The sequence below is a fragment of the Ochlerotatus camptorhynchus genome, unplaced genomic scaffold, assembly GCF_037179485.1.
Source record: "Ochlerotatus camptorhynchus isolate MF236.1 unplaced genomic scaffold, CSIRO-AGI_Acam_v1.1 ptg000064l, whole genome shotgun sequence".
Lineage (NCBI taxonomy): Eukaryota > Metazoa > Arthropoda > Insecta > Diptera > Culicidae > Ochlerotatus > Ochlerotatus camptorhynchus.
The window spans coordinates 3660626-3674725 of NW_027040554.1; the positions used below are offsets into that span (position 1 = coordinate 3660626).

Sequence of the window (14100 nt, forward strand, 5' to 3'; positions counted from 1 at the left end):
CTCAACTTGGTCGTCCAAAATACCCATGCTCACATCTATGAAAGCCGTCGTCGATAAAAGCAAAGCAATTGTGCAATACTTCAAATGAAGTAGCCATGCTCTTAGCAGGGTTCAGAAAATGCAGCAGAAATTGAACAAGCCTACATTAAAGTTGAAAGAAGACGTTCCAACTCGTTGGAATGCCACTAATGATATGTTGGCTCGATGGTTGCTCAATAAGGGGGCATTTTTGGAGTCTAGCTTGTCATTGGAATATCATGACCGGATTGGTATCGAACATTCAGTGAAAATTCTAAAAGTATTCTATGATGAAACGGTTGAAATATCTGAGGAAAAAACTGTATCTCTGTCTTAAACTGCTTTGCTTTCCTGATTGATGACTCGACATGTTCGACAGTATAATCCCAGAGATCATTGGAAAACTGTGTGAATTGTCTGCGGGGCTGGTAAATCGATGTTCTGGTGCAGAGTCTGATGAACTAGTAGTCCAATCGATACTATTAGATCTTCGCTTCAAAAAAACAAGGGTTCGGACATGACAGCAAAGACAATAATGCATATCAGTCGTTGATAAGGAAACTAAAAACTACAGCCGAAGAACCAACGATCGTCTATGTGGGAGGAGTTTAACGAGTTGGTCGAGAAGCTACAAGCCACGCATGACCCATCAGTTGCTGCAATTTTAGAGGTCGATAAGTACTTAGCCGAACCACACTTACCGAGAATGAGCGTCCCATTTCTATGGTGGAAAGAAAGGAAATCCATCTATCCCAGGATCTACTAAATGGGTCCATGTGAGAGGATTTTATCAAAAGCAGGACAGTGCCAGACTTTGTAGACTTTTGTCGGAAAACATAGAGTAAATTAAGTTTCTGAATTAAGATTTGTATTACATATGTTTGTAATGGACATATATTAACGAAATCTCACCAATAATCTCACGTATTTACTGTTCTTTTCAATAAATACTGCCTAGAGCCTTGTCTGTATTTTTTTCGCATTTTAACCCATCCGAATTCACAATTTCGTAAAAATAGCCATTGAGCCGCTCATTCAATTGAACACATGGCTCAGAGCAACTGACTGAAATAAACAGTTTTGCCCATCTCTACCCTTGACTCGTAATTGTCGAACATTCAACGTCCTATCATGAAGCGATACTGAGATATTGATCATTTTATAAAACAGTTTGATCATTTTAGTTATATACAGTGCTGCCATCTCTGACAAAATTCTTCATTTTTTAAGCATCTTTATCTTGAAGCAATCCTATGCAATTAAGCTACATTTGATTTTACTCGAGCAGTGTTGTTATCTCCCTGTAGAATTGTCATCTACCTGCAGAATTACTTGTCATTCCTGGCAACTCTGGCTAGCTCCTGACTCACACTCCAACTTTGCAGCATAGCGGCGCCGGTGGCCTGGGTTCAATCACAGTCGGTGCCGCCGGGATTTTCTGAGGCATAAAATCTCTGATCATGCCTTCCTTCGGAAGGGAAGTTAAGCTGTTGGTCCCCGGTTCATGAGTTGATGGGTCCATAAGTATGGTTCAGGTGTGGAAGGTGCCTCCCTGACGTCGGTAGTATTGGTGCTTACGGAAAACAAGATTGACGGAATACAAATTAAGAAAAAAAAGCAAGAGGTTGTACCCAAGACTCGACCGTAGATTAGACGTAGGATTACGTGTTCGGTATCAATATTTGGCGACTATGTTAGGGAAACCACTTTTTGCAGGCAATCGGTGATAATTTTGATAACCATTTCAACAGCTGGACATTTCAAGACCAACAATTGAAATGGCCTTAACTCCATTTTGTAAACAAACCTTGTAAGACCATTTTCTCGCGAATCGAAGTCCGTAAAGGCAAACCAACATAATGAACAGGTAGGGGAAATTCTCCTATACCCGTTTGTGGTTTAGGTTTGCGAATGAAGGTTTCGGTTCGCGAGAAAATGGCCTTACAAGGTTTGTTTACAAAATGGAGTTAAGGCCATTTCAATTGTTGGTCTTGATTTGTGTAATTTTCAATAGTAACCTATTGAAAATTGATGAAGTATTGAATTTAGCAGCTTTGAAGAAAAAACTACCTATCAATTGGCTTGGTGAGAATTAAAATTCATCCACTATTGACAGAGTTATAAGTGGTCAACACCTGACCACTTTTGGTAGCACGGTCGATTTTGTTTTTTTTTTTTTTAATTTCATCCCCAATATGTTGCCAAGAGACGTAATCCTATGTCAAAATGTAAACTTTGCGGGAGACGATGTCATAACACTCAAAAGCAATTTTGTGAAATATGAAGTGAAACAAATCCTCGTTCTGCATGATGACTTTGTTTGATTGTATTTATTTGTTAAGTCGCCGGGAAATGCCAGATGGCGAATTGTTTTTTTATGATAACTCTTCACTTGAAAACAGGCAAAAACTCACAAACAGGCTGCTTTTTCATGGTATATGGAGTGCTAATTCAATAATCAATCAACATTATGCCTCTAATTTTGGCTCATACATAAATTCAGCAATCAACTAAATTTTCAATAGGAACCAAAAATATTCAATAGTACCGTCCCAATGACGCGTTCATCTGGATAAAATTGATAAATAGCAGATTTTTAGCGATGGGCCCAATCTTAGATCCATAGGTTACCATTAGAGCCAATTCCCCTACAAAAAATTCTATAATCCATATTAAATTTCCTATGTAAGCGCCGATCAAAACAAACATTTTGACGTCACTACAAGGTTGATTGAGAAAAAAACGAATCGTGCAAAGCGGAATGAAAGCTGAGGGAAAAACGGATTAATCATTTTGTCAAGCTTCTGCTTTCATGTTCCATCAGATGTCACTGCTGTTGTTGGCGGTGGCATCGATCGGAAACTACACATCATTTGTTTTCCAATAACTGTTCACAGAGGACAGTGCAGTGCAAAGCATGTCTGGTACCTCTATATATGCATTTAGATTAACAACTGAAGTCCCTCCTTCTTTACACATTATTCACTCAAAATAGCTCACCCCTCTAAGGATTTCCTTCCGAATTGTATGAATGGGGCGGGACAGAAAGTAGCGTTTGAGCAGAATATGTAAAAAAGGAGGGACTTAGAATGTTAATCTAACTGCGGTACCAGACATGTTTTGTACTGTCAGATAGGGTTCACTACCCCATTTCCGGCTTATTAAGCACAACCCGCACTTAGTCTTCTTAATCTAGCGCAGTTTAGCACCAAACGGAATGTTATTATTACTGATGGCTTCCAAATTTATTTACCTTACGTACTGTAAAATTTGATATAGAGAAACAAATTGTTTAGATATTGTTATAAGTCAACCCTGCTTCTTGACGCCGCGCCAAACTCGGCCTACGGATTCTAAACTCGCATTGAAACCGCCAATGAATTCACTTCGGCCTATCGGATAAAGAAAAAAAAATGATTCGGTCGGAGAACTTCTTTTGTTTGTGGGAATTATGGGTGCAAACCTTCATATCACGCGTTTTCATTGACTTTATTCGGTAGCTTATTAACTAAATTATCGTACAAAACGCCTAATTGACGTGTTAACTCTAAAATCATGGATTTATTTGAAGTTTTCTGCTCGATAGGCCCAAAATCAGCTATAAGACCGAAGTAGTTCTCTACCCTACTCTATTTTGTAATCTATGAAAGGAAATCACAAATTGGGTGTCATAAAAGCATGGCAATTGAGATTGAGCTCGTGAGAGCTAATTTTCTCACAAATTTGAATATTTTTTGGCTTTCTGAGGATTGGTAGTAAAGCAGGTAAAACTGTATGAAGAAAAATCATTTATATTAAACAGTATTTTGTCCCTGACTAATAAATTTAACTTGTTGTTCACTTTTTTACCTGAATATGCACCTAAAGCAAATTATTTCCACTTCTTTCAAATTCTATATGTGGATTTTTATCACTTCCTACCAGCGGAACAGCTCCGTCTCTGGAAAATGGCCGGACGATATGATTAATCTCACCAATACAATCAGGCCTACAATTCCACACCTTCTATAGACAGGTTGAGCTGGTTGCGGGAACTGATGACCTTGACAAATGTCCAAATAATACTCTTTAACAATTTTGTGCTGGTCCTGAAAAGGACCGTTTAGTCGTGATGGTTGAGTAATGCTGAGCTATTGGGGTGTGGTTGGCGAGCTGTTAATTGTTTGGAGCAAGGTTGACACGCTTGGCATAGATGACCCACAGCTACTCACGAGGAAACTGATTTCGATCCAGCGGCTTCTTCCTCCTTCTATGGGTGCTCATGTGGGCTCTGCAGCTCACTGCTTGCAGGCTGCCTTTCGTGGGGTACGCCACACGCTAATCACTGCTGCTGCTGCTGACGTTGACGACCGGACACCACCACACACGGTGATTGAATGAGCACCGTTCAGTGAGACAGGATCGAATTCGATTTTTAAATCTGTGTTAGGGAATGCGCTGTTTGCAGGTAATCGGTGATAATTTTGATCACCATTGCAACAGTTGGACATTTGTGTATTTTTCAATAGTGACCTATTGAAAATTAATAAAGCGTTCAATTTAGCAGATTGGTAGATAAATTCCCAATTCTTTGGCTTGTTTAGAATTAAAATTCATCTGCTATTGACAGTGGTATATGTGGTCAAAACCTGACCTATTTTCGTCCCGCGGTCGATTTTGGTTTTTTTGGAATTGCACCCCCAATATGTTGCCGAAAGACGTAATCCTACGTCAAAAATAAAGCTTTGCAGAATTCTTGAAATCATTACATTGAAACAATACCACTAAATTGAGCATCGTTTGATTGGTCATCCAGAGTTGCCGTGAATGATTTTTAATTCAACCAGTAGATGGCAACACTGCTCGATAAGTCTCAATCTCAATGCTCTTGTGCAGCAATTTTCAATAAAAGGCGTATTTTTCTGGATAAGGGGCTGGCAGAACCCTTTGATATTTGGAATGCAGGTCCCAGTATAGAAGTACATTTAATTCGAAATGTAATACCTGGCTGGGAAAATGCTTTTGGTCAGTCTTTGTCAGTCGCTTCACAAAATAGTGATACGACATTACTGATAAAGCAATATAAAAACGGGGAATATCACAATAGATCAAAGTAATGGTCGCAGTGATGAATATACCCAACACGGAAAAAAAAGTCTCAATCGAAGCTCAATTTATCAGTTTCGTTATAAGATAACGAATTCGAATGTTCAGCAAAGTTGAAGAATGAGTAAAGAGCCAGCCAGAGTTGTCATGAATTACTTTAAATTATTTCGGAATATGGAACACAGCTGTAGTAGAATCACATGACTTCCGATTTAAAAAAAAAGCTCAAACTTTGCCGATTTTGCGCCTCCTCAAATCACGTCGGATTGAGACCAAATTTCGCACAGGGTCTTTTTTGGAGGCAATAAACATTTTGCACATGTGCCGTTTCGAAAACACAAGATGATCATTTTCTTTGGCGCCCAAGTGTACATGTATTCTGGTTGTCTAGAGAGCTCTGAAAATTGTTAAAAATTCTTAACTTAAATGTTATCTTAGCTGGAAAGCTTAAATTAGTAATAAATGTCAATAAGAAATTTGATTGCCCAAGAAATTTTAAAATATGAACGAATGAATAGAGACATAAAAGTCATAAAATGAAGTCTACAAAAATACTGAACATTTAAAAATTAATTGTCCAAAATTGGGTAAACATTGAAATTATTCTATGTTCAGGACCTCGAAAACTTGTTTGAACCGAAATACAGAGTGCAAATTTAAAAATAAATTTAAATTGTTCTAAATTCTAAAGGCTTTCATACACTAAAATTGATGCATAAAACCAAAAAAATAATGCCTGGTCCTTTCTATGAAGTACCAGCCATTGCAGTCATAAACAGCTATATAATCAGTCTATTCGCTAAACTTTTTATCTGATCGATTTCAATCAGTTTTTGCGGTTTCAATCTTATCCAAATGAATGCAAATAGCAGCTAGCAGCTAGCAGCAAGCAACAACAACAACGTTCCACCGCTTTCCGTTCTCCCATCACATTTCGGTTCGCGGTTGATCGTGACTCCCTAGCAAATCATTGAACTTCTTCTGTCGCACCGCGCCGCCAAGGTTAAAAATGGTTTCACGCTATTATCAATTATTTATGTTATATTTTTATTACTCGTGTAGCTCATCCTACTGCCGCACATTACGAAATAGTAGAACCTTGCCCTTCGTGTGGTGGGGGAAGCAGATGAAGAAGAGCAACAACGACGATTGACTGAACTGAGTCTCGATCGCATCGTGTCGCGGCAAAAGGGTGCAGGTACAAGGAATGATAAAAATTTGCTCGTCCTTCTCGGGGCTTTGCCGACGGTCTGTTATTAGTAGGAGGTTTGAACTTACCGGCACGATAGTCGATGCCCTCGAGCAGTGGAGCGGACGAGGACGAGCTGGCGGGCGACATCGTGACTCCATCTGGACCGGCCGAGCTGGCCGCGGTGGTGGAGGTGACATTGTCCTCCGGGAACCGCACCGGCATTCCGGTGCTGGTGGAAATGTTGAACATAGATGCTATCGACTGCATCGAGCTAGTGATGTTGAGGGTTGTTGTAGTGGTGATCGTCGTACTCTCAACGCTGGTACTGCTCGGCGTAGTGGTGGCCCAGGTTGTGTTGGCGTACTTGTTTAGTTCGGTTATGATCGAACTGGGCGGCTCCGGGGTAGATTCATAGCTTTCAGAACTGAAGCTTCCTTCTTCTTCTCCTTCTTCGGATTCCTCCTCGCTACCGCTGCCTTCTTCGGAACTGGTTTCTTCGGTGGTGAGGTCTGTGATGGAATCGACGGTGGATGGTTCCACGGTTGAGTCGGCTGGAGTGGTTGAAGTGATCTTCGATGAACTCGTTGATGGTGCGAGGATTTCGATCAGAATCTCCGGGGTAGTCGTTGAAGTAGCTGTGTTGGGGAACGAGTTTCGGTTAGTGTCAATGTAATGAACGAAAGTGAGGAAAGGTTAGACAGAAGTGGACAAAGCAGACAACACATGCAACATATTACCCGGTGATGTTTCCTGTTCTGTAGTAGTAGTAGTAGTAGTGGTGGTGGTGGTAGGGGTTGTGGTAGTGGTGAGCACCATGCTTGTTGGGGCAAATGAACTTGTGTATGATTCTAAACTTGTACTACTAGTGACATGCGGTGGGGTGGTTTCAGTAGCCGTACTGCTACTGGTTGACTCAGTAGCAATGGTACTGGGACTTGGAGTCGTTCGTTCACTAGTTGGCGCTATGGTTGTCGGGGTGACGGTGGTCGTTGCCGTTGGCTCCGGAGTAGTGGTTGTAATGGTCTCCTCAGTTGTAGTGGTCAAAGTGTTTGTGCTACCAACAGTGGTGGCAGCTTCACGAACCGCTTCAGTTGTAGACGTGGCGGTAGACGAAGGTGTACTGCTGGACGTAGTACTAGTACTTGTAGATGGCTCATCGAATGTGGTGGTGGGTAGTGAGGTCTGTAAGCTATCCTCTGTGGATGTTGAGGAATCAAGTTGCGAATGAGATATGAGATCCCCGGTTTGGGTTTGATTAGTTTCATCATGAATGGTGTAGATGTAGGCTGCTTCCGGCAGTAGCGAATCGAGCGGAGGTAGAAAGATGTCCGGCAAGGACTCCGGTTCTCCAAGCTCAATCAATGACGCGGATGGCGCTGATGGTTGAGTTGATGGTGGGCTGTGATTGTTAGTCAGATTGGTGCCGAGCACCGCTTCCGGGGTTAGTGTATGAATCAGTATCCAACTGTTTGATGTAGTGGGACCTGTTGGTGCTGATGGGCGAATGGCATTAGTTACCGTTGGATGGTTACGAACGGGTGATGCATTTGATTTGTGAATGAATGGAACGGGTGAATCTTACCTGGTTCGGAAGGGTTCTTCTCGCTGCTGGATGGTTCATCCACATAGCTGGACCAGGTAACAAAACCGGTACTAGCAGTGGTCTCATCCAGGAGGTTTTCGGTTTGTGAAGTTTCCGGTTGGTAGTCGGCGTCTGCGGGGGGAGTTATTCGTCCAGCGGAGGTGGTTGGTTTTGGGATCAGTGTAGTCTTGGTTGTCGTTGTGGGTGGTTCAGTTGTGGTAGTCGTGGTCGTAGTCGTCGTAGGAGCGGCAGTAGTCGTAGTCGTCGTAGGGGCGACAGTAGTCGTCGTCGTCGTAGTTGTTGATGTCGTCGTCGTCGTCGTTGTCGTTGTCGATGGAGTGGTTCTACTAGCCGTAGTCGTCTCTTGCTGTGTCGTCGTTTGCGGAGTAGTGGTCGGCTTTTCCCTTGTTTCCTTTATGGTGTTTGCGGTAGTACTTTCCGTTGATGACGAGTCTTGACCAGTGGAAGACAGAAAGTCATCAATCAGGTGTTCCAGGGATGTCGCAGGAACGGTAACGATTTCTGCTGTAGGTCTTGGTCGAGGTCGCGGTGCTTGGGTAGTCTCAGGTTCCGCCATGGTAGTGGCAGTCGTAGGTCTTCGTCGAACTGGTGGTCGAGTTAGTGGTGCCACCGCTGGTGGCTTCCTGGATGGTATGAAGAATGTAGTCTCCTCCGACGATTGAAGTGCAGTAGTGGTCGGTTTTCTTGAATAGGTTGTTGTTCGTCTAACGGTCGTTGAACTTGCGGTAGTCGGTTGTTGGGAAGAACTGGTAGTCATCTCAGCAGACGTTGTTGGTCTTCGAGTTGCCGTGGACCATGAGGTAATATTCCGCTTAACTTCCGGCAAGGTTGTCAGAATGGCTTTTGGAGTAGTGGTCTGAGTAGTCGGTCTCCTGGTCACATTTCTGTTTGGTGTAGGTCTCCTAGTCTTATAAGGTTTCGTTGTATTTCTCGGAGGAGTTCTCCTAGTGGTAGTAGTTCGTCGACTAGTCTCTGTCGCACTCTGAGTCGGGTTTTTACTGCTTTGAACGTATTGGAAGGTGGAAAATTCTTGATACTCTGTTGTCGAAGGAACATCGTCCTTTTGTTGGAGTTTTAACGTCGTTGCAGCCGCTGTAGTGTTTCTTCGACTGTATTTCGTAGTCGTTCGACGGGTGGTCGTCGACGAAGTGCTAATCAGCGCATATTTGGTCGAGTTGCTTGGCTTCGCCGTCGACGGGAGTATCGTTTCTGTTAGCGGTGGTTTCTTATTGGTATCGATCACAGGTGGAAAGTGTTGGTAGTGTAAACCTGAGTGGTTATTGTCTATACTGTTGTCGGTAATTTCGTACTTGAACAGTAAACTGTCATCCTGGAAGGGAAGAGAGTACGATAAGCTTCAAATTTGGCTGGCAGACTTCATAATGAAAGAACTTACGTGAACCTGACAGCAGGATCCGAAGAAGATTTTGTCTATGCAAACACCGAGATGGGTGCCGTTGGATTTGAAACAATCGATGGCAAACATGCAGATGCCTTCCGCACCGGAACTCCGCACAACGCATGGTAGATGTCGTAGGTTTCGGCTGACTGGAAAGACAAATAAGGGGACAATTATGTGATTAGTGGTGGATTGATCATAACATTATATCAGCTTTGAGAAGAAACTACATGGATTACGTTTGAAGACATCTTCTTTGAAGTAAACGATTCCAATGCTACACCACCTTGACTGGTGACATCTCTGGGTTCATTGCCACTTAGATGCATGTTTGGAATTGATCTGCATCGGAAAAGTCTGTCGTGCACGAGACACGTTTCAGAACCAGACACCTACATGAATTTCAAGCACACTGAACCTTCCGTTTACTAAGTCTATTTTTACGCAGTATGCAATTATTTTTTCGCACTTAATTTATTTGTACAGGCTCAATCGAATAAACTTTACAGAGCCAAAATATTATTTCCGTTATACATTAATTAAAAATAAAGTTAAAAGAATTCAACCGAATACTCGCGGTCTTCTCGAGCAATAGCTATAGAGCTCAGATATGACTCCACGATGCTTAGCACTTCACCAAATAATGTGATCTGCGTCCTGGTAACCTTGTCGACATTCACAGAGATTGTGTTAACGAATGAAGTTTCGACCCACCTCCAACCTCAACGTGCAGTAGTCGTTAAAACAATTATCAAGAAGTTGTACAAAAGGGGGCTTAAACATGAGCCTTGGGGGAGATCCATGAAGCTAAATCGTAAAGCTGTAGGGTTCCTATAAGAAAAGCTCATATGTTTCTCTGACAGTAAATTGTACAAATAGTTATTAAAGGAGAAAGACCACATGCGTGTAGATTTTCTGAAAGGTCTTTAACCGATACTGAATAAAAATCCCTCTTGATAGCCAAGAACATGGAAGCCATTTGCTCTGTTTTTAGCATAAGCCAACTGAATTTCTGTGGAAAGCAACACGAGACAGTCGTTTATTCCCTTGCCCCTACGGAAACCCAATTGAGTATCTGAGAGGACCCATTAGTCCAAGCAAAAAAGGATCACTTTCTCCAACAATTTTCGTATGCACGACAACATCGCGATGAGTCGATACGAGTTGCAATCTGACGCAGGTTTGCCAGGCTTATTAATGGCTAAAACTCGCGCCTGCTACCAAACATCCGGAACAATATTGAGCTCCTGGAACTGACCAAGCAAGTTCAACATGCGCCTCTTAGCGTCGTCTGGGAGGTTCTTCAAAGCGCGTTCCAAAGCGTATTCCTCGACGTTTCGCTCGATAAACCATCCAAGAATTGTCGCCAGTATCCACGTTTCTTGGCTTTGATGAGGCTCTTACTTCGCGTTCAAAAACCGAGTATGCTTCAAAATGCATGGGTGTTCCACGTTTCCGGAAAAGCTTAAACGCGTCGGACTTTTTACGATAAACCTCAGTGGTTTTCCACTGGGTTTACTGGTCAAAGCTGTGGTAGAAAGTTGCAGCAACTTGAGTTGGACTAAAATAACTCACATAAAAGATGCCTCAACCGGTTTTGCAACATGTGTGCTGCTAGAGAAGGAGTTATCCTATGGAAAGACGTTCCTGGAACCGGTCGAGTTTGAGTTTGAAACGCGCGTTCCAAGATTGGAGAGGAATTTATATTCCTCCAACGGAAGAAGCCCTTCTACCAACGTTAAGGCTTCATCTATCACAGTCTTGAACTTTGTCCAAACGATATTACGGGTTCCAACGGATTGAACCCGCTGGCAACTGAAACTTTGATCGGAAAATGATCACTATCGCAGGGATCTTGGGTCTCATTCCATGTGCAATCCAACGATGATTAATTAGAACAAAGGGTGAGGTCTAATCTACTTCCATTCGAGGATGTGAATCAGCCAAACGTGTTACTTCTCCATTGTTAAGGATTATCATATTAAAGTTGTTCCGTGGGAATTAAAAATATCCCATAATCAACCGTTCAGTAGGAAGAACTGAACAGATATCTGAAAGTTGTTTTCGATTAACCGAAACTTGAACCTTTAAAAATAGCCTGACATGCGACAACTTCAATACCTGGAAATTGTGGAAGATTCACTCTATCGAAAGGATGTCACTTTTTGATCCCCAAAAGTACCCCTTCTCCACGCGAATAATCACGATCCAGTCGAATAAACTTAAAATCATAAAAAATAAGGATATCTAAAGAGAGCCAAGTTTCACAATGATCAAATGAATCACAACCACTATTGTGAACTAAAAACTTAAATGGGTCTAATTTAGGAATAAGACTTCGACAATTCCTCTGTAGAACAGTGATCAAATCCCCGACCTCGTTTGGAAAATTATCCATCGAAGAAAATGATTGCTGCAAGGAGGTGTCACTTCAATGGCAATTGCTTCAAGAGGGTTTTCACAGAAGGAAGCATTTCCAGAACAATGCTTTTAAATAGATCAGAAATATCAAGGTACTTGAGGATACCGTCCACAATGTTATCAAATGAGACCAACCCAGATGCAGAAGGGGCTTCTGTTCTTGAAATTGGGGTATCGGGGGTTTTCTTCCTCCTCGGGAGAGGAGGAAAATCCTGTGTAAAGTCAGTCCTGCGGAATTCAGGAGGAGTAGAAGGCTCCTTTTTTCAGAACTCCGTGATTTAGGTAAGCTGATTTGGAGATCCTGATCTACAACTTTCCGCGAACGGGTGCGTCTTCGTTTTCATGCAGAACCATCCGGAAAATTGAAAGGAGTTCCCTCCTCAGCCAAGTCAGAGTCATTTTTAAATCCAAGATGGCGGTTTCCGGTTACAGAAAAACTTGGAAATTCTGTAAAATACCACACAAAATGGGTAGTTTTGGAATCGGCGAGACGTGTAGAGACCATGGATTTTCGGTTCCTACAAGTCACCTTGTTTGAAAAAATACCCATATTGTTGGGTATTGGACAGTATTTTTCTGTTTTTCTGTAACCGGAAGCAGCCATATTTCCATTAACTATATAAGAGCTCTGCTGTCGTTCCTCCACTCATGGCCATTGGTTGCTAGACCGTCTAGCAGTATAGTTTGTTCGTTCGTTCGTTCGCTCCGGTATCGAGTTTCTTCTAATTAATTTTATTGGTAAGTTCACGTCATCGACAGGCATGTTGGCAAGTCTAATTGCACTTGCCACTACTCCTGCATCGGAGAGGCCTAGTAAAAAGGCCCAAATGGACACCAGGGCTGCTTCGGATGACGCAGCTAATCGGCTCCTACAGAGCAACCAATTCTCGGTGCTCGGAGTTGAAAATGGCAGTGGTGACGCCGCTGAAATTGCCAAAAAGGAGCGGATTCCCTCGCTGTTAACCACGATGGATGACGTCGCCAAGCCAAGGGATGAGCTGGCAAAACTCAAATTGTTCCCGCGATTCAAGATCTGTAGCGTAGGAACAAAAATCATGAGCTCCAGCCTACAGCAGTGCAAGTCGGTCGGTGACATACTGAAGAACAGTATGGTGGAGTTTTACACCCAAGATTTGAATCGGTGTAACCATTGAAGGTTGTTTTACGGGGATTGCCGTCGTACGAAGCGGCTGCCGTAAAAGATGAACTGGTGAGGCTAAGATTGAAACCAGAGGCACTCCACCCAATGAATCGACGGCATATGCCCAATACTAACTATCGTGACCAACTGTTTCTGGTCCACTTCACGAAGGGCTCCGACACCCTTGCTGCAGCAAATGAAGAGCAACATACGTGTCCTGTTTCAGGTCATTATCTACTGGGAATCCTACAAACCACAACACCGACCATAGCACGAAGAACTGTCATATGAAACCACGCTGTGAATTGCGGCGGTACTCACCGTTCCACTACTCGGGACTGCCCCAAGCAAACGGAATACATCAACATCAGGAAGAAGGTGGCTACTAGCAACCGATTTTCGAAGCAAACGTACGCTAAAAGCCATCACGGATCAACAATACCCGGCAATCCAATCATCAAGGCGCTCCCTGAGCTCATCTAACCATCGCCTCACTGCTGCAGTGGCTCTGCCAAATCAAGTTTCTGCCCCGGCTCCTGGACTAGCGTATGCCTGTGTTGCCTCAGGCGAATCAGTTGACGAATCTCCGTTTACATTGGAGGAACTAGTAACGCTGGTTGCAGAGGTGATCGTCATCCTGCGCACCTGCAAGACTCGATCTGAACAGCTTCATGCCGCCTTATCTCTCGTCACCAAGTATGGACCATGAAGCTATAAAAATAGCAAATTGGAACGCTTGCACGCTGAAGAACAAGCATAGAGAGCTACTCGATTACCTCAACACCAAGGAGATCGACATTGCTATCATCACCGAGACGCACTTGAAGCCCGAACTGAACGTATTCCTTCCCGACTTCCGGCTCGTCAGACGTGACCGCACCTGCTCCGGGGGTGGGGAGTGGCCATCGCTGCAAGACGAAATATCAGTTGTCGGCTGCTACCATCATCGCTGGCGACCTGAACGCAAAACACCAACTTTTGGGCAACGGTCTGAGCAATCGAAACGGCACCATCCTGAATGAAGACCTGCAAGAGGGCCACTATACCATCTTGGCCCCGGACACTCGCACTCGGTTGAGTGGATCTGTGATCCATGCGACCATCGACATCGACATCTCGCAACCTGTGGCCTTCCAGGAGCTGAGCTCGGACCACTACCCGGTGATAGCCGTTTAGGTTATATGAGGGTACTGTAGACCATGATTTGGACTTGTAGAGTGCTTTAAAACGTCAATAAAACT

General features: G+C 43.2%; 1 protein-coding gene across 2 annotated transcripts in view; it reads right to left on the bottom strand.

Annotated features, from left to right (window-relative positions):
• Np (Notopleural) overlaps nucleotides 1-14100 on the bottom strand; it is a 125718-nt gene that overhangs the window by 34545 nt on the left and 77073 nt on the right. Inside the window, exons 3-6 of one of the 2 annotated variants that reach the window (XM_065216587.1) lie at nucleotides 9295-9446; nucleotides 7878-9228; nucleotides 7033-7788; nucleotides 6382-6930 (exon numbers count right to left, since the gene is read on the bottom strand). In XM_065216587.1, the coding sequence (XP_065072659.1) occupies nucleotides 6382-6930; nucleotides 7033-7788; nucleotides 7878-9228; nucleotides 9295-9446 (2808 nt within the window). The remainder of the gene's footprint in view (nucleotides 1-6381; nucleotides 6931-7032; nucleotides 7789-7877; nucleotides 9229-9294; nucleotides 9447-14100) is intronic. The other variant, XM_065216588.1, reaches the window with a different exon arrangement.